Source organism: Bufo bufo, chromosome 6 (genome assembly GCF_905171765.1).
Source record: "Bufo bufo chromosome 6, aBufBuf1.1, whole genome shotgun sequence".
Lineage (NCBI taxonomy): Eukaryota > Metazoa > Chordata > Amphibia > Anura > Bufonidae > Bufo > Bufo bufo.
In genome coordinates, this window is record NC_053394.1 from 288641344 (window position 1) to 288667457 (window position 26114).

Genomic DNA, 26114 nt, shown 5'->3' on the forward strand with positions numbered 1-26114 from the left:
TAGTCCTACTGAATAGACTGTTAGAATTTGTATTATGGCAAGAAAAAAGCAGCTAAGTAAAGAAAAACGAGTGGCCATCATTACTTTAAGAAATGAAGGTCAGTCAGTCAGCCGAAAAATTGGGAAAACTTTGAAAGTAAGGGCTATTTGACCATGAAGGAGAGTGATGGGTTGCTGCGCCAGATGACCTGGCCTCCACAGTCACCGGACCTGAAACCAATGGAGATGGTTTGGGGTGAGCTGGACCGCAGAGTGAAGGCAAAAGGGCCAACAAGTACTAAGCATCTCTGGGAACTCTTTCAAGACTGTTGGAAGACCATTTCAGGGGACTACCTCTTGAAGCTCATCAAGAGAATTCCAAGAGTGTGCAAAGCAGTAATCAAAGCAAAAGGTGCTACTTTGAAGAACCTAGAATATGACATATTTTCAGTTGTTTCACACTTGTTTGTTATGTATATAATTCCACATGTGTTAATTCATAGTTTTGATGCCTTCATAGTCATTAAAATAAAGAAAACTCTTTGAATGAGAAGGTGTGTCCAAACTTTTGGTCTGTACTGTATGCTTTGGGTCGTTATCATGCTAAAAGATGAAGTTCCCCTTCATGTTCAGCTTTCTAGCAGAAGCCTGAAGGTTTTGTGCCAGTATTGACTGGTATTTGGAACGGTTCATAATTCCCTCTAGCTTAACTAAGGCCCCAGTTTTAGCTGAAGAAAAACAGCCCCTTGGCATGATGCTGCCACCAACATGCTTCACTGTGGGTATAGTGTTCTTTTGGTGATGTGCAGTGTTGTTTTTGCGCAAAAAACATATCTTTTGGAATTATGGCCAAAAAGTTAAACCTTGGTTTCATCAGACCATAACACCTTTTCCCACATGCTTTTGGGAGACTTCAGATGTGTTTTTGCAAAATGTAGCCTGGCTTGGATGTTTTTCTTCGTAAGAAAAGGCGTTAGTCTTGCCACTCTACCCCATAGCCCAGACATATGAAGAATACGGGAGATTGTTGTCACATGTACCACACGGCCAGTACTTGCCAGATATTCCTGCAGCTCCTTTAATGTTGCTGTAGTCCTCTTGGTAGCCTCCCAGACCAGTTTTCTTCTCGTCTTTTCATCAATTTTGGAGGGACGTCCAGTTCTTGGTAATGTCACTGTTGTGCCATATTGTCTCCGCTTGATGATGACTGTCTTCACTGTGTTCCATGGTATATCTAATGCCTTGGAAATTATTTTGTACCCTTCTACTGACTGATACCTTTTAACAATGAGATCCCTCTGATGCTTTGGAAGCTCTCTGTGGACCATGGCTTTTGCTGTGGGATGTGACTAAGAAAATTTCAGGAAAGACCAACTAGAGCAGCTGAACTTTATTTGGGGTTAATCAGAGGCACTTTAAATGATGGCAGGTGTATGCTGACTCCTATTTAACATGAATGTGATTGCTTAATTCTGAACACAACTACATCCCCAGTTATAAGAGGGTGTGCACACTTATGCATCCACATTATTTTTATTTTTTTTGTTTTCTTCCCTCCACCTAAAAGATTTCAGTTTGTTTTTCAATTGAGTGGTACAGTTTATAGGTCACATTAAAGGTGGAAAAAGTTCTGAAATTATTTATCTTTGTCTCATTTTTTTACATCACAGAAACCTGACATTTTAACAGGGGCGTGTAGACTTTTTATATCCACTGTGTATATATTTGTAAGGGGTTACACTCTCAGGTAGGGCAGCGATGACAGATTCTCTTGTAGACCACAGGGTTAAAGTCCAAGTGTTGCTTTATTTATCACACTCCAGCAATACAGGCAACCCCAGTTATGATTCACTTGGTAAGGTGAAGGTCCAGCACCACAAAACAAACTCCTGCCCGTCTGGGCTCTACCTAAACATATAGGTTTCCCTGACTCACCTCTAAGTACCGCTTAGTGTCAGGGTCTCAGGCTCCAAGCCTTAGCAGGTTCCACTCATCAAGCATCAGTCCACACAGGGGAGAGATCAGGCTTTGCATAGCCTTGTGGCCCCTCAGTCCTCCTGACGGAGACCACACACAGAGCCTCTGCTCCAGTATCACAGACACTTCTCCCTCCAGACTGACCTACTCTGAGTCGCTTTATGCCAGCCTGATTACAGCAGGCCTCACCTGCGATCACCTCAGGTAGAAAGGAAAACCCATACTGGAAGGGTGTGGACTGACAACTCCCTCTATCAAGCCTAGCCACCAGTCCAAGTAAAATCCAGCCCAGAAAATGTATACAAAAATGTCTCAGCAAACTATGCTTTCCTGAGACTACTGCCACTCTCTGGATTTTATCTGTCTCACCCATCTGAGGTACAGCACCTCCAGAGACAATCGCAGGTGCAAGCTACCAAGCAACAATGTAGAAAAACAAAAAAAGTAGCAGCACACTACTAAATGAACTAAGAATGGGTGAACAGGTGAATGTCTGATGAGAAGCTACCTTGTCGTCTGGTAGATGGGCCCGACATATTTTTGATCAATTATATGCGCTAAGAGCTTCTTCCCTGCTTAATAGTAAGTATTGGCATCATGTATTTGACCCTGTTCACACATTCTTAGTGCATTTAGTAGTGTGCTGCTACTTTTTCTGTATAGATTATATATACATAGTATATATATGTATATATTTCATATGTCTGTCCAGATCAGTAAATTATACCCTGGTCCTGAGTCTGTGTACCTGAGTAAGCATGTTCCTGAGCCCAGATATTAAGCGGATGTAAAGCTAACTTTCCCTGGCTGCCTGAATGTGTGAACAGCTGTACATCTGGCCCTGGTGCATGGATAACCTGGCAGTGGATACTTAGACTTAGGTTGGGCGATTTCACATCAGCATTGTGAATTTTATTTTCCTGTTCTGCCATACGAGTGGAACAATTTACTGTGTGTCTAATGTGCATTTTAATCTTTACAAGATGCACGTTCCAGCACGGAGTAGATCATATGTTACTGCACTGATTAAGAACCAGGAGGTTTGAAACATGTTGAGCTGATGGCAGCTGGATGGAAGTGACGCTCACTACGTTTTACCTGTCATGTGAATACTGGAATAAAGATGCAGTAACGTATGATCTACTCCGTGCCGGAGCTTATTCTTGTTATGCCTATGAGAAGAGATGGCCTTGGCTCCATCCGTGCACAGAAGAATTGGGTGAGCTGGACTAATACATTTATTGTTTGGAATGGGGGGGGGGCTGATTATATGTCTAATATGGGCATCCGATGAAAAATACATTTTTTCTTATTTTCCTAGGTGCGTCTTAGGGTACTTTCACACTTGTGGCAGGACGGATCCGACATGCTGTTCACCATGTCGGATCCGTCCTGCGGCTATTTCGCCGTGCCCCCGGGCCGCCGCTCCGTCCCCATTGACTATAATGGGGACAGGGGGCGGAGCTCCGGCGCAGCGCGGCGGTGCATGGCGAAAGGCCGCCGGACTAAAATTACTGCATGTCAGGTTTTTTAGTCCGGCGGCTTTCGCCGTGCACCGCCGTGCTGCGCCGGAGCTCCGCCCCCGTCCCCATTATAGTCAATGGGGACGGAGCGGTGGCCCGGGGCCACTGCGAAATAGCCGCAGGACGGATCCGACATGGTGAACAGCATGTCGGATCCGTCCTGCCGCAAGTGTGAAACTAGCCTTATCAAGCGAAGAATATGTGCAATCAAACTGCAACAGATTTGTCACACAATGGTGCCTACTTGAGCCCACTTGATAAAAAAAAAAGTGGTGCATGCTGTTCTATTGTATTCATCATCAAGTGGCCCAAAATCTCTAAGAAAGAGGTGAACGGGCCCTACAGAGAACCCGACACTAGAAATGCATTATAGTCTGCAGGCAGCATGTTATAGAGCAGAGGAGCTGAGCAGAATGGGCTCCCATGACCACAGTTCTTCAACTGAAAGTGACAATCATTGAGATTACTGGAGAGGAGACCGCATGTGGCTCTCTCCAGTGAAGTCTATGGGAGTTATGGAAAGACCACAGTGATGCTCGCCCTGCTCCGTCTCATACAGCAATGGAAAACCATCCATAAAGCTAGGTAGGTCACAATGATCACTTTCAGTCCTGATCTACTGAATACAGAGGATGCACCCACATACCTGCTCCTAGAAAACAACTGGACCAGAGGTTGATATGAAACATCATTTGGTTGGAGCCAGTCTGGTAATGTGCCCGCATGTGATCCTGAGACACTCCAGTCAATCCGTCCAGAGTAAGAGAGAGCAACTGGAAGAGATGGTGTAGGAGGACAACCTGAAGTCATTACTGGCTGAGGGGGGCAATAGGACAATTTGACAAGCCATTTCCTGCTGGATATACCATGTACTCTCTGGTGCTGGTAGCACATATGAACAAACACCTCCAATAAAAGGTGGGCAACGCGTACAGAGACTACAGACGCCACCAACACAAGGCTGTACAGCGGAGTGGTAGGCACTAGTGTGCTGCCATATAGTGCTTTGTACCGTGCCATATCCGTACGGGTATTCTGTCCTAGAGGAAATGCTTCTAGGGGTAAATAGCTCTGTAACACAGCATCCGATGGAGCCCCCCCATGATTATTTTCCTGTCCAATTCATACAAGTGGCTATGTATAAGAAGAGGCATACAGCAGTGCCCACAGAAGCACCAATATAGACTCATTCTGTCCACCCCTCCATCATCATACGATAAGCAGAACATGACAAGACTGCTTTACCCAAGACCACTGTATGAATGGGCACTAGGAAGCCAGACGTATTCCACGTTCCTCAATGCCAGTGCCCCGAAATATCCCCAAATTAGCCACGTACCAGCAGCAATTCTCCGTAACCGAAGACGTGATCATCACCGCTGGGGCCGGTGTTCTTGGGCTTGTACATAAACAGGGCTACTCCCACCACGATGAGCAGCACACACAAATACTTGGTCACAGGATATTTCTTCCGGAGGACGGTGACTCCTAAGAGCATAACTGGAGAGAGACACAAAGAAGAGGACATTGTTGGTATAGAAGCCCAAGGATTAAAAACACCAGCACAATTCACCAGACACAAGCCTATGTAGTCAACGCCATTGTGGTGGGGGTGGCAGGGTCCACAGGAGACTCTGAATGTCCCCCTCCCTAAAGAGACATCAGTGTAGACAACACTACAGAAAGAAGCATGACAATGAATGGGGACAAAATGGAAGCGTTTTTCTCCGGTATTGAGACCCTATGACGGATCTCAATACTGGAAAATAGAAGCGCTAGTGTGAAAGTAGCCTTACCTGCAAGTGCACTGGAGGAGGAGCTCCATGGAGCCCTTGTTGGGTACTACATAGGTCACCCAGAGGAGAGGGTTATGAAGCAGCTCCGTGCAGACAGCACTTCACAGTGAAGCTCCACTTCCAGTGCACTTTTAGGAGCAGAACCTGAACTTCATATTCACACTACTCCTGAGGATAAAAGATCCACAAAAGGTATGTTTGTACTGCTGGCAGAACCACTTTAAAGTAGTCGTAATTCAAAGTTATCAACCGGATAGATCCCAGTGGAGTGGCAGGGAGCAAGCTTGACCTGTCGCTCCATCAGGATGGGAGAATGGTATCAGCAGTCAGGTCACCTCTGATCAGTTCATTATCTCCCATCCTGTTTATCGGTGATAACTTTTAATTGTGCCACAACCCCTTTAAAGTGATGACATATCACTAGGACATGCTATCAAATTGTAAGAGGGGTCCGGCCACCTCTGCTAAAAGGGCTACAGTGCCGGTGGAACAGTGCAAACCCCGCACAACAGACCTCAGCCACCCACTGTGCAGGAAACCGCAGGGCAGACCCATTCAAGTGAAATTTGCCTTCCGCAGGTCCTTAAAGAGCGGGGTGGCCGGGCACTATTTTACTCAGGCCCCTTTATTATCAGGATGAGTGAGAGATCTCAGGTTGGACCCCCATAAAGTGATGCATATCCTAGAATCATGCCATCAAGGTACCCCTGCTAATGAGCTGGCTGAAGAGGCCGCGGTGCTGGTGCGAGTCCTGCGTCCTCTTCAATGTTCACCTGCACCAGGTCTAACTTGTAGTGGCGGTGCAGGGTTACACTTTCCTCTTCCATTTGGCGCATAGGTAAGAGCATGCAACCCTCTTCAACCAGTTGATTGGTGGGGAGGGCAAGAATCAGACCCCCACCAATCTAACATTGATGACCTATCCTGAGGATACTGAGGCTCCACAACCCCTTTAAACATAAACTTTAAAGATATCTCCCCATAAGGGTCCACTCACACGACCGTATTTCTGGGTCTACATCCGTTCCGCAATTTTGTGGAATGGTTGCAGACCCATTCATTACAATAAGGCCGCAAAAGATGCAGACAGCACACCGCGTGCTGTCCGCGTCCGTAGTTCTGTTCGGTGGCCCCGCAAAAAAGATAGACTATGTCCTATTCTTGTCCGCAATCGCGGGCAAGAATAGGCATTTCTATCACAGGGCCGGCCATGTGCGTTCCGCAAAAAGCAGAACGCACACGGCCAGTACCTGTGTTTTGTGGATCCGCAATTTGCGGACTTCAAAAAACTTACGGTTGTGTGAATGGACCCTTAATTCTTACTTGGTGACATACATTTACTTACAGAGGAACTATGGCCATACCTCTACTAAAAGCCTGCTTAGCTGTGGGACCCCCACCCATCTGAATTGAAGGACCTGTCAGCTCTCCTGACATGTCTGCTTTGGTAACCATAGAATATCTCATCTTTTCATACAATCTGCATTGTATCAGTCATCCATTATTCCTCATAGATATGTATGGAGGTGTCAGTGTATTCACGCATTTTCCAGAAGGAGTAACAGAGGAACCATAAATACGAAGCAGAATTGTGAAGAAAGATACATTAGAAGAGGAACGCTTGTGGAAACCTGACAGCTCCTCTGATCTGTATTCAGACACTGACAGCATGCACATCTCTCATTAACAAAAGCACTGGCAGGGAGCCGTGTGTGAAGGGAATATTTACTCAGCCTATATACACAGGGAGCAGGAAGTTTTATATAGCGGCACAGACGCAGCTAAGGGAGGTTTAATTTAGTACCGAGGCACATGTGGCAGAAAAGGTCACAGAGGATCTATCCACTTTAAAGTGACAGGCGTTGGGTTACATCATGCATATCCCCAAAAGGGCAGATCGTTAGCACCGAGGCTCTGCGGAGGGCTGAAGGTTATCCTACATGGGAGCAGCACAGCAGATCATCTTACCTGGGATAGGCTTACAGGATTTCCCCAACACCTGCAAAACAAAGAGGTCAAATCACTAAAAAGTCTACAAGAAATACAGTACATTTTAAGGCTGTAGTCGCACTTCAGGTTCTTTTTTCTTTTGAGATTGTAAGAAAAAATGCCATGAAATACACGCATTATTTTCTGGGGGTGGAATTTTTTTTTACTCGCACAGCATATTACTTGCAGATGTTTTTTTCTTTTTTTTCATGTACGGTAAATTGAGGAACGCACATAACCAGTATGCATGTTTTGCGAATCTGCCATTTGCAGACCTCGTTAGGTGCATAAAGCATTAGGCAACATTCACACGACCGTATTTTTGGTCCGCATCTTTTGCGGATTGGATGAGGACCCACTCATTTCAATGGGATCGCAAAAATGCGGACAAAACACTGTGTGGTGTCTGCATCCATTAGTCCACTCCACAGTTCCACAAAAAAAGATAGAAAGTTTACTATTCTTGTCCGTTTTGCGGACAAGAATAGGCACTGTTACAATGGGTCTGAAAAAAAAAAAAAAAAAAAAGATGCAACACGGATGTCACACATATTTTTTGCAGGTGCGGTCATGTGAATGCACCCTTAGGCTAAATGCACACTATCAGGATTGTGCGCGGAAAATCCGCACCATAGGTCATGTACATTGTATTCTATGAGAATTTGAAATTCTCAACGCACACAATGCAGGCTTTTTCAGCGCGGATTTTAAATTTTTAATTTTAAAATGCGCAGCATGTCAATTTATTTTATTTTTTCTGACCAGATTTTTTCCATTCACTTAGTAAAATCCGCACCAAATCCGTACTAATTGATGTGGATTGACTGCACGGATTTGCCTGCGAACACCTGCGGATTCTCCGCACATGAATCCTGAACGTGTGCATGTACCCTTAGGGAGATCCTCAGACAACGAGCAAAGCAATACCCCATGGTCAGTGAACCACTATAATCCATGAAGTATTGTATGATGGCCACTGAAAATCATTTCCAGAGAGGCTATGGTCATACGTTGTGCTGCCAATTAAAAGTATGAGGACAGCTCAAGTACCACCTGAAGACATGGCATGGACTCCATGGGGTAGGAGCTGTAATGGCAGCCATGTTGTCGCCCGACTTCCCCAAAATGGATAAAACGAAGGCACGTTGAACAGAGAATTTAACAGAAAAGGATGGGGGGGGGGGGGGGGGGAAGTATAGCTTCCTTTTTAGTCCGAGATGGAGTATGTAATAGAAAGTCATAGCTCACCTGTGTGGGGTAGTTCACATACTGGAGTGCTGAATTGCTGGACACCATGGCCCCCAAATAGGAGAGTGAACAGGCTACATAGAGCCAGCTCTGTGTGCGGTCAGGCTTAGCCTTAGCATCAAAGAATCGAATTACTGCAAAGGAGCACAATAGGAGTCAATGTACACAATGTCGCTCTCGTACCTTGTGCTGTGTCTGGTATTGCGGCTCAATCCAAGTCCATGTTTTGGGACGAATTGGACTGAGAGACTTTAAAGGGATTCTGTCACCTCGTTTTCCGTTATAGAGCTGCGGACATGCACGCTAGCATGTCCGCAATATACCGGTCCTATGGGGCTGTGTGTTTTTATTGTGTTTTAAAAATTATATTAGAGATATGTAAATGAGCCTTGTAAAGGAGCCCAAGGGGCTGTACGAACCTTCTTGGTGCCCAGCCACCCCCCCCCCTGTGAAGGAGCCCAGCACCGCCTATGTCCTCCGAATCTCCTCCTTTCGTCACAGTTAGATTGCCGTAATCTCGCGATGCGTGAGCTCGCGCATTTCTTTCCCTGAGGCTGATGCCAGCACAGAAAAGGAACACTATACCGGCACTGCGCGTTGCGAGATTACGGCGATCTAACTGTGAGCAAGGAGGAGATTCGGAGGACATAGGCGGTGCTGGGCTCCTTCACAGGGGGCGTGGCTGGGCTCCAAGAAGGTTCGTGCAGCCCCTTGGGCTCCTTACCAGGGTCATTTACATATCTCAAAAATCATTTTTTAAACACAATAAAAGGACACAGCCCTATAGGACAGGTATGTTGCGGACATGCTAGCGGCGATCTAGCCGTGCATGTCCACAGCTCTATAGGGTAAAACGAGGTGACAGAATCCCTTTAAATACACAGTCTATGAAGTCCTAAAGGGGAGAGGTGCAAAAAGGACATGGGCCCTGGAGCAAATTCTAAGCTTTGGCCCCTACTACCCCGACCAGCTAAAACAAAACCAAAATCTTACCTGATAGACATCATGAGTAGGGGCTCGTGCACACAGACACATTACAGCTGCAATATGGCACCTACAGCACTCTAAGCAGCCCCAAAGTACCTCTGTACCCCTCCGATTCCATAACGAGGCATGCAAAACCTTTTTCTGTCAGATTCTATATAAATCCATCACGTGCTGTATTAGGCTACTTTCACACCTGCGTTAGGTGCGGATCCGTCTGGTATCTGCACAGACGGATCCGCACCTATAATGCAAACGCTTAGATCCGTTCAGAACGGATCCGTTTGCATTACCGTTTGTTCATGATAATGCAAACGGATCCGTTTTGACTTTACATTGAAAGTCAATGGGGGACGGATCCGTTTGAAAATTGAGCCATATTGTGTCAACTTCAAACGGATCCGTCCCCATTGACTTACATTGTAAGTCTGGACGGATCCGTTTGCCTCCGCACGGCCAGGCTGCAAGCTGCGTTCAGGTGTCCGCCTGCTGAGCGGAGCGGAGGACACACGGTGCCAGACTGATGCATTCTGAGCGGATCCGCATCCACTCAGAATGCATTAGGGAGAGCCTTCAAGCTTGTGAGAGCCTTCAAACGGAGCTCACAAGCGGAGCCCCGAACGCTGGTGTGAAAGTAGCCTTACAAAGGTATTCTAGGGGAATATACCGCAATACAGTGCTGTACGTGCTAGAGATTAGAAGGCTGCTGTGGCAGTTCTGCCATTGTGCCCTTTTTTTTTTGCTAAATTTCAGGCCCCGCAAAAAAATCCAGACTCGAAAAATCAAACCAGACCCCTATCGCTACCTATTGCTCCTTGGGTCCTCTTCGGCTCTGGGTGTGCACTGGTTTAAGGCATTGAGAGTGAATGCACCCACAGCTGAAGAGGACCCGACCCAGAAGGAGGTGGGAAAGTAAATGAAAGAGAACCCCAGTTACTGCACCAACTCTGCTAACAGGAACCAGTAGTAGTGCCCCCCCATAAATACCAAAATATTTCACAGGGGAGCATGATCTCCGGTCCCCCTTAGGGCTGTTTCACACGAGCGGGTGCCGTGCGTGTCATCCGCTGCGTGAAAGAGAGCCAAGCCCCGTTCCGGACAGCAGAGACACGGAGCAGTAACATGATTGATAATGCTCTTTGCCTCTCTGTGACCTTTTTACTACAAAATCACGATGACAACTTTATCTCACTGTGATTTTGTAGTAAAGAGATCACAGAGAGGCACGGAGCATTATCAGTCATGTTACTGCTCCGTATCTGTGCTGTCCGGAACGGGGCTTGGCTCTCTTTCACGCAGCGGATGACACGCACACATCTGCTCGTGTGAAGGATCTCTTAGGGTACATTCACACAAACCTATGGATTTTGTCTTCGCTGTACTTTCTGCGTCTGTATGTCCTTTCTGCAAAAGACAGAACATGTCCTATTTTTGGCCGCAAATGATGACCATGGACCTGTTGAAGTTAACGGGTCCGCAAAACATGCGGACGGCAAACAGACAGTATCTGTATTTTGCGGACGGTTATGTGAATGTACCCTTAGATTGTATAAGAAGCATGAACCACAAATCTTATGAAGGGTGTCACGTTTACGGCCCCTGATGATACTCACATAACTTAGCAAATACGGCATTAACCACACACTGTACAAAGACCAGCGACAGTGCATATCGAAACTTCTCCTTGTTTTCTCCTTCGCCATACGTCCCTCGAGTTCTGCAAAACAGACGCATGTTACAGCTCATACACGCAATCAATCTATACAAAAAGTTGAATAACAGTCTATTAAATTATACTCCAGAGCTGCATTCATAATTCTGCCATTTGCTACAAGTTTGTCAATGGGTAGATTTCGGAAAGCTTAGCTGAGCTCTTCTAATACGGATGGGGCAATTAGGTTTTCCTACTTTAGATTACTGTACAGTACCAGTTCACATACTACGGAAAACAGGCAAGTGTTTAAAAGAAAACCCTCTATACCCCCCTCACCGGATGGCCCCATGGCAACACTTTGTCGGTCCCCCACTAGAGGACACAATAACGCCTGTATAGGCAATTTTACACTTTACAAAAAGTCTCACGCGTAGAATATACGCATGAGACTTCCTTTGGTCCGGAGTGCTGTATCAGCGCAGCGAGTTCAGTCCCTACCGCCTGCACCATTAATCCTGGCACTGGCGGTAGGACTGAATACGCCTTAAGCCTATTGCCCACGACCGTATGGCTTTTTCAGTAGTTTGCGGTCCGCAAAAAATACGGATGATGTCCGCGTGAATACGTTTTTTGCGGAACGGAACAGTTGGCCCCTGATAGAACAGTACTACCCTTGCCGTAATACGGAAACGGAATGCATACGGAGTACATTCCGTATTTTTTGCGGACCCATTGAAATTAATGGTTCCGTACACGGACCGTCTACGGAACGCAAAAAAAAAAAAAAAAAAAAACGTTTGTGTGCATGAAGCCTTACAGGCAGCGCTGATACAGAAATCCAGGAGTCCGGCACCAACTGAATGCCAGCTGCTTAACTTCCTAGATGCCGTGGTCAATAGGAACCGTGGCATCTAGACAGTTAGGGTCCATTCACATGCCCGTAATTGTTCTGCGGATCCGCAAAACACGGACACTGGCAATGTGCATTCCGCAATTTGCGGACCGCACATCACCGGCACTATAATAGAGAATGCCTAATCTTGTCCGCAATTGCGGACAAGAATAGGACATGTTCTATTTTTTGGCGGAAACTGAAGCGCGGATCCGCAAATGCGGACAGCACATTCCGGCCCCATTGAAAATGAATGGGTCTATTTTGTGGAACGGATGCGGACCCATTTTGCGGACATGTGACTGAACCCTTAGAGGGAGGGGCTCCCTCCCACACTATTGGCCATGGTAATCAGGGGCCTAATAAAGACTCCCAAGACTGAAATGACTGAATATGTATAAGGCCTCATGCACACAAACGTTTTTCGGGTCTGCATCCGAGCCGCAGTTTTTGCGGCTCCATTCACTTCAATGGGGCCGCAAAAGATACGGACAGCACTCCGTGTGCTGTCTGCATCCGTTGGATCCGTTCCGTGTCCCCGCCCAAAAAATATAGCATGTCCTATTCTTGTCCGTTTTGCGGACAAGAATAGGCATTTCTACAATAGGCCGCCAGTTCCGTTAATTGCGTTAGGCACACGGGCGGCTTCCGGACCGCAAAAAACGACACATACTTGGTATTGCCACATGAATGTGTGAAGGCCCTGCCCGTGCTGTGGACTGCAAATTGCGGTCCGCAATGCACGGGCACCGTCCGTGGGGCAGGCGCATGGGGATCGCAGACCCATTCACTTGAATGGGTCCGCGATGCTTCCGTTCCGCAAAAAGATAGAGCAATGGGCATCACACGTTCGTGTGAACGAGCCCTAACAGTCACAACTAGTTACTCTGCACAGTTAGTACTGTAAATTTTAAAGTGCAAAAAACAATGGCACAACTAAAAATAAAAGCTAAAAAGTTACATGTAGCCCAAGACAGTGTCACTAAAAAATAAATTTGCCTTGCAAAATATAAGGCCATTTGGCTACAAAAAAAAATTAAAAAAAATTATAAAAAAACACCCCCGCTCAGAGTCTTATTTCATACTCCTCCTTGGATGGAAATACCTAAAAATTCTAAGAATTCTTTTTACTCTCCCAGAAAAAATGTAGTCTGACCTGTGGGCCCTGCTCTACCCATGATGTGTCGCCATGTGACTGCAGGGGGGAGGCTCCAGCTCCTGGCATAAAGTAGGATGAATCTGGTGGCTGCAGGGCCCCATCTTCTTGCCACTTTTGAGGTGTGAAAAGTTGGAAATTATGGGGCAAATTCCGTAATGAACCCTAATCAGTAATGAAGAAACTGACGTGCCACAGATTGTTGTGCCAAGTTACAAATGTATCCCCTTTAAAAGGGTTGTCAAGAATTAGAAAAACATAGCTCAGGGATCAGCAACCTCCGGCACTCCAGCAGTTCTGAAACTACAACTCCCAGAATCCTCCTTTCACTTCCATGGGAGTTACAAGAACAGCCAAGCAAGTTTGCATGCTGGGGGTTGTAGTTTCACAGCAGCTGGAGTGCTGTAGGTTACTGATCCCTAACATAACTGCTTTTTTCCCCAAAAAAACAGCACCTCCCCTATCACAGGTTGTGTGTGGTATTGCAGCTCTGCCTCATCAACTCCAACGGAGCCAAGCTGCAATACCAGACACAAGCCGTGCACAGGGGTGGTGCTGTTTTTCGGAAGAAAGTAGCCATGTTTTTTTAAATCCTGGACAACTCCTTTTAAAACCGCTGCTGAATTCCACTCAGATTTCCTCAGAATTTTGTTCCCTATAATGAAAGTGCTGCAGGTTTTAAAATCCACTGAATGTTCATTATTACTGCAGGCTCAGATGGGCTCCGTGGAAGCCTTCAGCATTGTGAATACAGCTCTGGAGCATCAGGATCAGTACAAGACAAATCATGTTACACTAGCAGAGCGGGGTCCCCCTTTACTGCTCACATTTGGCACACATCAGTCATTGTGATCCATCCTAGGACAGATCTGGAACCGTACTGTCCCAGAATGGCACCGAGAAACCACTGCTGGTGTGAAGGCAAACTAAAGCCTCATTCACACAGTCAGTGATTTCCATCAGCGGTTTTGAGCTCTAAACACAGAAGAGGTGCAGGTCTTCCCCTCCTCACACCTGATCTCCGTGTAGCACCGCTCCTGGGCTCACAATCACTGACCAAACACTGACGTGTGACAGGACAAGCCTTATCCCATTACATGTCTAGGGGTCCCCCCCAGCTAGTACAGAACACACTCAGTCACTTACATTGTCTCCTGCAGGATCCCGTAGTAGAAGTAACAGACAAAGACCCCCATAAAACAGGCCAGGAGCCTCAGCCCCCCATGGCCAAGCACTCCCCCTCCGTCCATGTCTCCTCCAGCTGTCACCGGCACCTCCAGCCGCACATCTCTCTCAGCCGCCGGGGACCTCATACACTCACAGCGTGCCCAGATTGCCGAAGGACCCCAGCTGGGGCAGACCGCTGCACTGCCGGAAGAGTACACACGGAAGATGACATCAGTGAGAGAGCCCGGTTCACATGGCACACGGCAAAGACAGGTAAACCATTCCCTCGGGCAGATACCACCATAATGGGACTCCTAGTAATACAACGGCGCTCAAGCCTCCCACAGCCATATGTATTTAAAAAAAATATAATATATATATTTATCACGTAAATGCAGCAGCACATAAGCGAATCATAATGTGGTGGAGAATGTTTTTTACAGTAATTATGATAATAATATGACTGTGGTGACTCATTCGAACGCCTATACACAAGATACATTTCCGGTACAGTGCGAAATATTGTAATCAGGCATCGATATAGACACATTCTCATCAGGACCCTCGCTTCTGTTGATGAGACGTGTAGTGACGTAGGCTCATGTGGAGAGCTCTGATTGGCTACTGTTTACACGTGTAACGAACCCTATGATCCCCAATGAATGGAGATAAGAAACTGACCACTAGTGACCGAAGTGCGTTCTGTCTCTTGTGCAGGAGCCATTTTCTTGTGGTCATTTATATGCTTTAAATCTATGAGTCTTTTTCTGTCTATGTGGGGTTTTTCTTTACTTTTTTTTCCTGAAGAAGCCATAGAAAATGTTAATTTATTATTATTATTATTATTATTATTATTATTTTGCCAGTAATAGTTTTGTCTACCTGGTGTAGTCTGCACAGAACTGGCTTTTTAAATGGTTTACAAAATGATTTAAGGGGGTCTTTATGGATATATATAAATGACATGGCCCAATCAGTACTATATAATGCATCCATAGGATAACTGAATGTGACCTCCAGCATTTGGTTAAAGGAGTAGTGGCAAGGTGTAAAGTTACCCCCTATCCACGGTATAACTAACTGATTGGTTAGGGTTCTGACTGCTGGGACCCCCCACCAGTGCTGAGTACAGGAATCCCATTCCCCTGTCCTAAAGGAATGGCAGTCAAGCATATTCCCTGCCGCTCCATTCATTTTCTATGTAGGGTTGCCACCAACGGCTTCGGGCACCAAAGGACTTGTCGGTATTACCGGTCCCGGGATTTCATTTGTAATGGCGCTATCTCAGACTGTATTGCAGCTAGAGTTATGAGCTAGGTCTTGTTTTAAAGCTAATAACATAAGCTTTAAAACATAGCCCCCCATACTGTATAAAATAGACCATTTAGAAACTGAATTGTGAGTGGGAGCTGCAGGTATTATCTGCCTCTAAAGGTTGTATCTCTGGCTGTATGGATGTTAGCACCACCAGTCAGAGAATATACTTACTCTCTGTCACTTATGGAGGAGGAGGAGGGGGTCTTTTTCCCAAAAAGGAAGAGGGTGTGAAGATGAGCACTTACCCGTCTTCAAGTAATTATACAGTTCGTTGATGCCATGACTCAGATGCCATAAATGATCATTTTCAATTAGTTTTATAAAACAAACCAGTATTGGAAACTAAGGCAAACTGGGTTCCTGCATAGGGCTATAGCTCTGAAATACATGTAGGGGATGCATTTTTCCTGGCTTTGTACAAACCGGATTCCCAAAAAGTTGGGACACTAAACAAATTGTGAATAAAAACTGAATGCAATGATGTGGAGATGGCAAATGTCAATATTTTATTTGTAATAGAACGTAGATGACAGATCAAACGTTTAATCCGAGTAAATGTATCATTTTAAAGGAAAAATACGTTGATTCCAATTTTCACGGTGTCAACAAACCCCAAAAAAGTTGGGACAAGTAGCAATAAGAGGCTGGAAAAAGTAAATTTGAGCATAACGAAGAGCTGGAAGACCAATTAACACTAATTAGGTCAATTGGCAACATGATTGGGTATAAAAAGAACTTCTCAGAGTGGCAGTGTCTCTCAGAAGCCAAGATGGGTAGAGGATCACCAATTCCCACAATGTTACGCAAAAAGATAGTGGAGCAATATCAGAAAGGTGTTACCCAGCGAAAAATTGCAAAGACTTTGCATCTATCATCATCAACTGTGCATAACATCATCCGAAGATTCAGAGAATCTGGAACAATCTCTGTGCGTAAGGGTCAAGGCCGTAAAACCATACTGGATGCCCGTGATCTCCGGGCCCTTAAACGACACTGCACCACAAACAGGAATGCTACTGTAAAGGAAATCACAGAATGGGCTCAGGAATACTTCCAGAAACCATTGTCAGTGAACACAATCCACCGTGCCATCCGCCGTTGCCAGCTGAAACTCTACAGTGCAAAGAAGAAGCCATTTCTAAGCAAGATCCACAAGCTCAGGTGTTTTCACTGGGCCAGGGATCATTTAAAATGGAGTGTGGCAAAATGGAAGACTGTTCTGTGGTCAGACTAGTCACGATTCAAAGTTCTTTTTGGAAATCTGGGACTCCATGTCATCCGGACCAAAGAGGACAAGGACAACCCAAGTTGTTATCAACGCTCAGTTCAGAAGCCTGCATCTCTGATGGTATGGGGTTGCATGAGTGCGTGTGGCATGGGCAGCTTGCATGTCTGGAAAGGCACCATCAATGCAGAAAAATATATTCAGGTTCTAGAACAACATATGCTCCCATCCAGACGTCATCTCTTTCAGGGAAGACCCTGCATTTTTCAACAAGATAATGCCAGACCACATTCTGCATCAATCACAACATCATGGCTGCGTAGGAGACAGATCCGGGTACTGAAATGGCCAGTCTGCAGTCCAGATCTTTCACCTATAGAGAACATTTGGCGCATCATAAAGAGGAAGGTGCAACAAAGAAGGCCCAAGACGATTGAACAGTTAGAGGCCTGTATTAGACAAGAATGGGAGAGCATTCCTATTTCTGAACTTGAGAAACTGGTCTCCTCGGTCCCCAGACGTCTGTTGAGTGTTGTAAGAAGAAGGGGAGATGCCACACAGTGGTGAAAATGGCCTTGTCCCAACTTTTTGGGGATTTGTTGACACCATGAAATTCTGATTCAACATATTTTTCCCTTAAAATGGTACATTTTCTCAGTTTAAACTTTTGTTCCGTGATTTATGTTCTATTCTGAATAAAATATTAGAAGTTGGCACCTCCACATCATTGCATTCAGTTTTTATTCACGATTTGTATAGTGTCCCAACTGTTTTGGAATCCGGTTTGTATGTTATTAAAGTGGTTATTCAAGACAAAACATTTTTAACAGAACTCTTCAGAGTGGCTGGACCCACGGTGGGGTTCATACTTACCTGGTCCCCACCGTTGTATTCCGGCTGCATCTCTCCACGGCCACCTCAGCGGGTCCCAGGTCTTCGGGAATCAAAATCCTGTTGATGGGCGTCCCGTGACCACTGCAGCCAATCAATGGCCGGAGTGGTGACTTGTTTGTTGTACAGCGTGTGATCCAGTGACGTACTGCATGGGTGACAGGTCACTGCTACAGCCAGTGATTTGCTGCATTGGTCACATGATGCCTGTCAACAAAATACTAATTCCTAGAGACCTGGGAATTGCCAAGGTGGCCGTGGAGCAATGCAGCCAGAATCCAGCGGTGGGGACCAGGTGAGTATTAACCCCATTACAGGGCCAGCCACTCTGAATAAATCAGTTAAAAGGTTAAGTCTTGGATAACCCCTTTAAGAAACAGTTGGTGTCCAACAACATCTGTGTTAAAGGGGTATCCCAGTGCCATAATGGGGCCAGAGAGGGCACAAATAACAACTGGTGAGTACTCACCTTACTGAACCTCGCCACTGCCGTTTAGCTGCTGCTTTGGTCCCTGCTCCTCTCAACTTCCTCTTCTCAGGCTCGACATACAGGTATTGACTTGGACTGCCCGCTTAGCCAATAACTGGCTGAGGTGGGATTGTTAAAGGGGTATTCCAGCTTAGAGGATAACTATTAGATCAGTGGGAGTCCTACTGCTGGGACCTCCACTGATCACGAGAGCGGGGGCCCAGTAACTCCTGCAGCCCCCCTGAAATGAACGGAGCAGCCGGTTGGGTACACCTCTGGAACTCCCATACAAATGAATAGAGCGGCCACATGTGTGCGCGAACAGCCGCTCCGTTCATTTAAGGGGGCTGCAGGGGGGATACGGGGCCCCCGTTCTCGTGATTGTTGGGGATCCCAGTGGTAGGACTCCCACCAATCTAATAGTTATCCCCTATTTTTGCCCTCTCTATTTTTATTTAAAATTATAGCGCTGTAATACCTCTTTAAGCCATGCCCCCAAAACAACTTGTCAGGTGTTTTTTGCTGGGAAGGGTGGCAACCCTATCTCCATTGGACTTCTGGAGATACCTGTATACAGCGCTCGGCAATCTCCTGCATTCCCATCAAGAATGAATGGAGCAGCCTGCCTGATCCTGCTGGTCCATTCTTATGGGTGGATGGGACCCCCGTTCTTGTGATCGGTGGAGGTCCCACCAATCAGATACAGATATCTTGGCACAATCCCTTTAATGATCGATGGGGGTCCGACCTTTGAGAATGAGGGGGTTGCAGCACTGTGTCCCTTTCACAGTTTTTCTCTGCAGAGCAGCACCTGGGAATAACCCTTTCTAAGGCCCCATTCACACGTCCGCATTTTCGTTCCGCATTTTGCGGAACGGAATTGCGAACCCACTCATTTCTATGGGGCCGCACGACGTGCGGCCCGGCTCCGGAAATGCAGACCCGCACTTTCCGTTCCCGAAAAAAATAGAACATGTCCTAATCTTGTCCGCAATTAGTGCCGGCGATGTGCGGTCTGCAAAATGCGGAACGCACATTGCCGTGTCTGCGAAACACGTTACTGACGTGTGAATGGAGCCTAAGGAGGTGGCGCCCTATAGAATGGAGCACTGCGCCCCACTACAACTTTTACCTTTGAGATCTCCGAACTGTAATACGTATTGATGTGACTGGAGTCTACATACATTGTAATTCTGGAGAATTCCTAAAAAAGATGGCCCTTACTACATACCTTCCTCCGCCATCACACCTATTTTATGTGACCAACTGTAACGGCAACGTCTTTCCTCCCTACAGCTACGCCGCTGGATGATGCTAACGCGATTTGAATCCACAAGGCTTCTCGTTCTATCACCTCGCCCAATTTTCATTCCGTTGTATTGGGGCCGCCAGCAGATAAACCTGGTGATTTCATGGAGCCATCTCTAATTGAAAGTGTAATGCAAATCCCGAGAACGCAGGATCACGCAGATATCATTACACAGACAGAATTGACTTGAGCCTTTGTGGGTTGCATAGATAAATCAGGCAGCTCAGGGGGGAAAGACGAGACAAAAGCTCTGGCGGGGGGTACAGTGGGCAGGGGGCGCGGTGAACAAATATAATTAAGTGGAATTATGGGGAGGGGGCTGTTCACATGACACCATAGATAACGGGCTGAGGGAGAACAGCAGCTATGATCATGAAAGAGAGGAAGGATGGCTGATATAATGCTCATTGCTTGTATCACAGATGGGGAGACCTGCTGTGCCCATCTGATGTAGCTAGCTGACCCCACTGGATCACCTTGGCCCCTCCACTGCTGGAGATCTCCAGGGTGGGAACTCCATGATCACAAATCAGTGTCATCCCAAATGTAATCACTTGCCAGTAGGTGAAACGGTTGGCTGCTGTAGATCGATGCTTGTCTGCAGAGTCTGATGATATCTGGTATCTCCATATGTGCCGTATAATATAATATGCAAATTACCCTGTAGGTGCAACAAGGGCAGAATTGTTGCACCCAGAGGCTCCACTCTTTTTTTGCTATGCTGCGCCTCCACCTCTGTGACAGGCCAGGCAGTGAAAACAAGTTCACCCTGGCTCGAGTGCGTTCAGCACATGCGCAGTAAAGGAATGGAGACCGCCAGGCAGATGGGCAATCTCCATCCCTTTACTGTGCATGTGTCATGGTCTTACCTGCTTGCTGCTCTCCTTCGTTTGACATGTGCTGGCGGCCATCTTGGGTCCTGGGTTTCTTGTAGCCTTCCACCCTGCGGCTCCTCCTTCCCCTGGGAGGAGCTGGATGCCTAGCTCATATATATAGGAGGTCTGTGGCTTCAGTTCCTTGCTTGGTCCTCTTGTGTTCACATGCTTCTAAGACTGCTGCTGCTTCTGGTTCCTGATCCTGGCTTCGTCTGACTACCCTGCTGGTTCCTGATCCTGGCTTCGTCTGACTACCCGGCTGGTTCCTGATCCTGGCTTCGTCTGACTACCCTTCTGGTTCCTGACCTCTGGCTTCGCAAAGACTCTGCTCGGTTTCACCATCCGTTTGGACTTTTGGTTTACAGCTTTATTTTCAATAAAGCCTTCTTATTTTCACTTATCTCTTGTTGTACGTCTGGTTCATGGTTCCGTGACATTAGGACCAAGCCATGAATTCTGACGGTACAGGGCCATCCTCGCTACCCACGCTGGTTGCCAGACTTGATCAGCAGGATCACCTGTTGGGTCGGTTCGCTGTGGCGTTGCAAACCCTGCTTGAACGCACGGCTCATTTCGCTCCCGCTGCCGATGGGTCGGTTGTCGCTCCTGGGCTCGCTCCTACTGCCGCTCCGGTTGTTGCGCCAGAGTCTACCCCGACACCTGTTGTTGCGCCTGCGGTGTTTCGGGGTATGACCGGTTCTGCCCCTCTTCCACAGCGCTTTGGGGGAGAGCCAACTCAGTGCCGAGGTTTCCTTAACCAGGTGGGCATTTATTTCGAGTTGCTGCCACATGCCTTTCCTACTGAGAGATCAAAGGTGGGCTTCTTGATCTCGCTGCTCTCGGACAAGGCCTTGTCCTGGGCCAGCCCTTTATGGGAGAACAACAATCCGGTGGTTGCCGAGTTTTCCGGTTTTGTTGCTTCTCTTCGGAAGGTATTCGATGTGCCGGCTCGTGCTGCCTCTGCTGCGAAGCTCCTTATGTCCATCAGACAGGGTTCACGATCCGTAGCTGAATACGCCATTGAGTTTCGTACCCTGGCAGCAGAGGTGGGCTGGAATAATGAGGCTCTGGTCGCTGCTTTCTCTTATGGTCTCTCGGATGCCTTGAAGGATGAGGTTGCAGCTAAGGACCTACCAGTTGAGCTCGAGTCTCTTATTTCTTTCCTGATTTTGATTGACACCAGACTCAGGGAGAGACCTTCCTTTAAGGAGAACCTGCGGAGGTCTTCTAACAGATTGGTGCCTACGTTTGCTGTCCCACCCGTGCCTCCCTCTCCTCCCACGCCTCCTGGGGATGACTTGTCTGGGGGTGAACCCATGCAGCTGGGGTTTTCTCGCCTGTCCGAGGGGGAGAGGGCACTCCGGAGACGCGAGGGCCGATGCATGTACTGTGGTCTCGGTGGGCATTTTCGGTTGGCATGTCCGAACCGTCCGGGAAACGCTCGTACCCTGAGATCCTGTCGGGGGCAGATCTTGGGTGGAGTCTCCTCGTCCCCGGTTTCCCGTGTTGACAAACCACTGATCACTGTTGTCCTCTCCTGGGTCGGGGGCTCGGTAACGACCCAGGCGTTGGTGGACTCTGGTGCTGGTGGTTTGTTCATTGATAGTGTGTTCGCTGCCGCCAATTCCATTCCTCTGCAGGCTCGAGGTTCCCCACTGGCTCTTGAGGCGATAGACGGCAGACCCCTTCTGCCGCCACACGTGACTCATGAGACCCTTCCAGTGGGGATAGCCATTGGTGCCGTTCACAGAGAGTCGGTCTGCCTCCAGGTTATTTCGTCTCCACACTACTCGGTGGTCTTGGGGTACCCCTGGCTCCAGAAGCATAATCCGACTTTCGATTGGAGATCGGTCGAGATCCTCTCGTGGTCACCGCAGTGTGGGGCTAGTTGCATCCATGGGTCTGTCAAGTTGCTGTGTACTTCCTCGGACTCTCTGTTGCCTCCTGAATACGAGGAGTACCGGGATGTATTCGATAAGGTGCGCGCGGTTGCCCTACCTCCGCACCGCCCATACGATTGTGCCATAGAGTTACAATCTGGTGCCGTTCCTCCTCGTGGCAAAGTCTATCCACTGTCGGTAGCGGAGAATGAGGCCATGGAGGAGTACGTGAGGGAGGCGCTTTCACGCGGACACATTCGCAAATCTTCGTCCCCGGCAGGGGCTGGATTTTTCTTTGTGAAAAAGAAGGGCGGTGAGTTGAGGCCTTGCATCGATTACAGGGGTCTCAATCGCATCACGATCAAGAACGCTTACCCGATACCCTTGATTTCCGAGCTGTTCGATCGCCTTAAAGGGGCCACGGTCTTTACCAAACTCGACCTGAGGGCGGCATATAACCTGGTAAGGATCAAGGCGGGCGATGAGTGGAAGACCGCGTTTAACACCAGGACCGGTCATTACGAATCCTTGGTTATGCCCTTTGGGTTGTGCAATGCGCCCGCAGTCTTTCAGGAATTCATCAACGATGTTTTCCGTGACCTGTTGCAGCAGTGTGTGGTAGTCTATTTGGATGACATCTTGGTATATTCTGAATCCATGGAGGCCCACATTCTGGATGTCAGACGAGTGTTGCAACGGTTACGAGAGAACAAGCTGTTCGGTAAGCTTGAGAAATGCGAATTTCACCGATCCCAGGTAACCTTCTTAGGTTACATCATTTCCGCTGAGGGGTTCTCCATGGATCCTGAGAAGGTTTCGGCTGTCTTACAGTGGCCCCAGCCCAGTGGTCTTCGTTCCCTGCAGCGCTTTTTGGGCTTCGCCAATTATTATCGGAAGTTCATCAGGGACTTTTCCATGCTGGCCAAGCCTCTCACGGATCTGACCAGGAAGGGCAGTAATTCCCAGGTCTGGCCGCTCGAGGCCATCCGAGCTTTTGAGGCCCTAAAGTCCGCCTTTGTGTCGGCTCCGATTCTGTCGCATCCCAACCCTGGGTTGCCCTTTGTCCTCGAGGTGGACGCGTCTGAGACGGGAGTAGGCGCCCTTCTGTCTCAGCGTAGAACACCAGAGGGTCCTCTGCTTCCTTGTGGGTTTTACTCCCGGAAACTGTCTTCCGCGGAGTGCAACTATCAGATTGGTGACAGGGAGTTATTGGCCATCGTGCAGGCCCTTAAAGAATGGAGGCACTTGCTCGAGGGTTCGGTGGTTCCGGTTCTCATCCTGACGGACCACAAGAATCTGACCTACCTTTCTGAGGCCAAGAGATTGACACCACGTCAGGCCAGATGGGCTCTGTTCTTGTCACGTTTTAATTACGTGGTCTCCTACCTACCCGGTTCCAAGAACATCAGGGCGGATGCCTTATCACGGCAGTACTCCGAGCTGTCCAGGGAGGAGTCGATTCCGACTTCGGTCATACCTCCGAATCAGATCCTGGCCGCCATTCGCACCAGCCTGACCTCTCCCCTGGGTGAGCAGATTTTGGCGGCTCAATCTGGTGCTCCCTCTGGGAGACCCAACGGCAGATGTTTTGTGCCTGAGGAGTTGCGCACTCGGTTGTTGCGAACCTACCATAACTCCAAGACTGCGGGGCATCCTGGAAAGAATCAGCTGTCCTGGGCTGTTTCACGTCTGTTCTGGTGGCCTTCCCTACGTTCCGACATCGCCGCATATGTAGCGGCATGCTCCGTTTGTGCCCAGAGTAAGTCCCCTCGGCACCTTCCGTTGGGCCTTCTGCAACCCATAGCCACCGGGGAGCGCCCATGGTCACACCTGGGGATGGATTTCATTGTGGACCTCCCTGCATCCCGAGGCCATACGGTCATTCTCATGATTGTGGATCGGTTTTCCAAAATGTGCCACTGTGTTCCTCTCAAGAAGTTACCCTCTGCACAAGAGTTGGCCACGATTTTTGCCAGGGAGGTCTTCCGGTTGCACGGTTTGCCTAAGGAGATTGTGTCGGATCGGGGGGAGTCAGTTTGTGTCCAGGTTCTGGCGCGCCTTTTGCTCCCAGTTGGGGATTCATCTCTCCTTCTCCTCGGCCTACCACCCTCAGTCCAATGGGGCCGCAGAACGATCCAATCAGGCCTTGGAGCAATTCCTTCGTTGCTATGTCTCCGATCACCAAGACAATTGGGTTGACCTCCTGCCTTGGGCTGAGTTTGCCAGGAACACGGCGGTGAACTCTTCCTCTGGGACGTCTCCCTTCATGGCCAATTATGGGTTCCAACCTGCCGTGTTACCGGAGGTATTCTCTCCCCAGGATATTCCGGCTGTGGAGGATCACCTTTCCGTCCTACGTGCTTCTTGGGTACAGATCCAGAAGTCCCTTGAGGTCTCTGCGCAGCGCCAGAGATTCCAGGCTGATCGCAGACGAGCGCCTGCTCCTTCCTACCAGGTCGGAGACCGTGTATGGTTGTCCACCCGCAACCTCAACCTTCGAGTGCCCACTCCCAAGCTGGCGCCTCGCTTTGTTGGTCCCTTCCGAGTGCTTCGCAGGGTAAACCCGGTAGCCTATGCCCTTGCGCTTCCTCCTGGCATGCGGATCTCCAACGTGTTTCATGTCTCCCTGTTGAAGCCACTGGTGTGTAATCGTTTCACTTCCTCGGTTCCTCGGCCTCGTCCGGTCCAAGTGGGCAATCGTGAGGAATATGAGGTGAGCAATATCCTGGACTCACGCCTGGTCTGCGGTCGGTTGCAGTTTTTGGTCCATTGGCGTGGTTATGGTCCAGAGGAGCGTTCCTGGGTTCCCTCCGCAGATGTCCATGCTCCTGCCTTGCTCCGAGCCTTCCACGCACGCTTCCCTCAGAAACCGTTTTGTGCTCCGCGGAGGAGGGGCCCTTGAGGGGGAGGTACTGTCATGGTCTTACCTGCTTGCTGCTCTCCTTCGTTTGACATGTGCTGGCGGCCATCTTGGGTCCTGGGTTTCTTGTAGCCTTCCACCCTGCGGCTCCTCCTTCCCCTGGGAGGAGCTGGATGCCTAGCTCATATATATAGGAGGTCTGTGGCTTCAGTTCCTTGCTTGGTCCTCTTGTGTTCACATGCTTCTAAGACTGCTGCTGCTTCTGGTTCCTGATCCTGGCTTCGTCTGACTACCCTGCTGGTTCCTGATCCTGGCTTCGTCTGACTACCCGGCTGGTTCCTGATCCTGGCTTCGTCTGACTACCCTTCTGGTTCCTGACCTCTGGCTTCGCAAAGACTCTGCTCGGTTTCACCATCCGTTTGGACTTTTGGTTTACAGCTTTATTTTCAATAAAGCCTTCTTATTTTCACTTATCTCTTGTTGTACGTCTGGTTCATGGTTCCGTGACAGCATGTGCCAAGCGTGCTCCCATGAGACTTTAGGGCGAGGTGTAAATACGTTTTTACCGCCTGACCTGTCACAGCGGTGAGAGCAAGGCATAGCAGAGAGGGAGCGGAACTTTTGGGGTGATTTGCATTTTAGATTTTACGTTTTACAGATTCCAGGCAAGTATGGAGACACCAGAGATATCACCAGACTCTGCAGACAAGCATGGATCTACAGCGGCCTACGGTTTAATCTACTGGTAAATGATGACAGATGCCCTTTAAACCTACATAAAGAACTTTGCTTTACCGTTATTGTGTTATTTCATAGATATTGTCTGATGTGTCAGCGATAACTGTGCGCTCACATTGGTGAAGCGTGTGATCTCGGACCACCACTGCTTTCCAGGACAAAGGGGCTCCTTAGACCTTTATAAC

At 48.1% G+C, this 26114-nt stretch overlaps 2 protein-coding genes across 2 annotated transcripts in view; one reads left to right on the top strand and one right to left on the bottom strand.

The window, feature by feature from the left end:
• Positions 1-26114, bottom strand: part of SLC35B1 (solute carrier family 35 member B1) — a 46204-nt gene that overhangs the window by 13485 nt on the left and 6605 nt on the right. Inside the window, exons 3-8 of the mRNA XM_040434630.1 lie at positions 14345-14566; positions 11110-11213; positions 8513-8646; positions 7244-7274; positions 4819-4979; positions 4126-4252 (exon numbers count right to left, since the gene is read on the bottom strand). Of these exons, the coding sequence (XP_040290564.1) occupies positions 4126-4252; positions 4819-4979; positions 7244-7274; positions 8513-8646; positions 11110-11213; positions 14345-14566 (779 nt within the window). The remainder of the gene's footprint in view (positions 1-4125; positions 4253-4818; positions 4980-7243; positions 7275-8512; positions 8647-11109; positions 11214-14344; positions 14567-26114) is intronic.
• The window catches only part of KAT7 (lysine acetyltransferase 7), a 58104-nt gene continuing 46565 nt past the window's right edge, over positions 14576-26114 (top strand). Inside the window, exon 1 of the mRNA XM_040434628.1 lies at positions 14576-14638. The gene's annotated coding sequence lies outside the window, so the exon portion shown is untranslated. The remainder of the gene's footprint in view (positions 14639-26114) is intronic.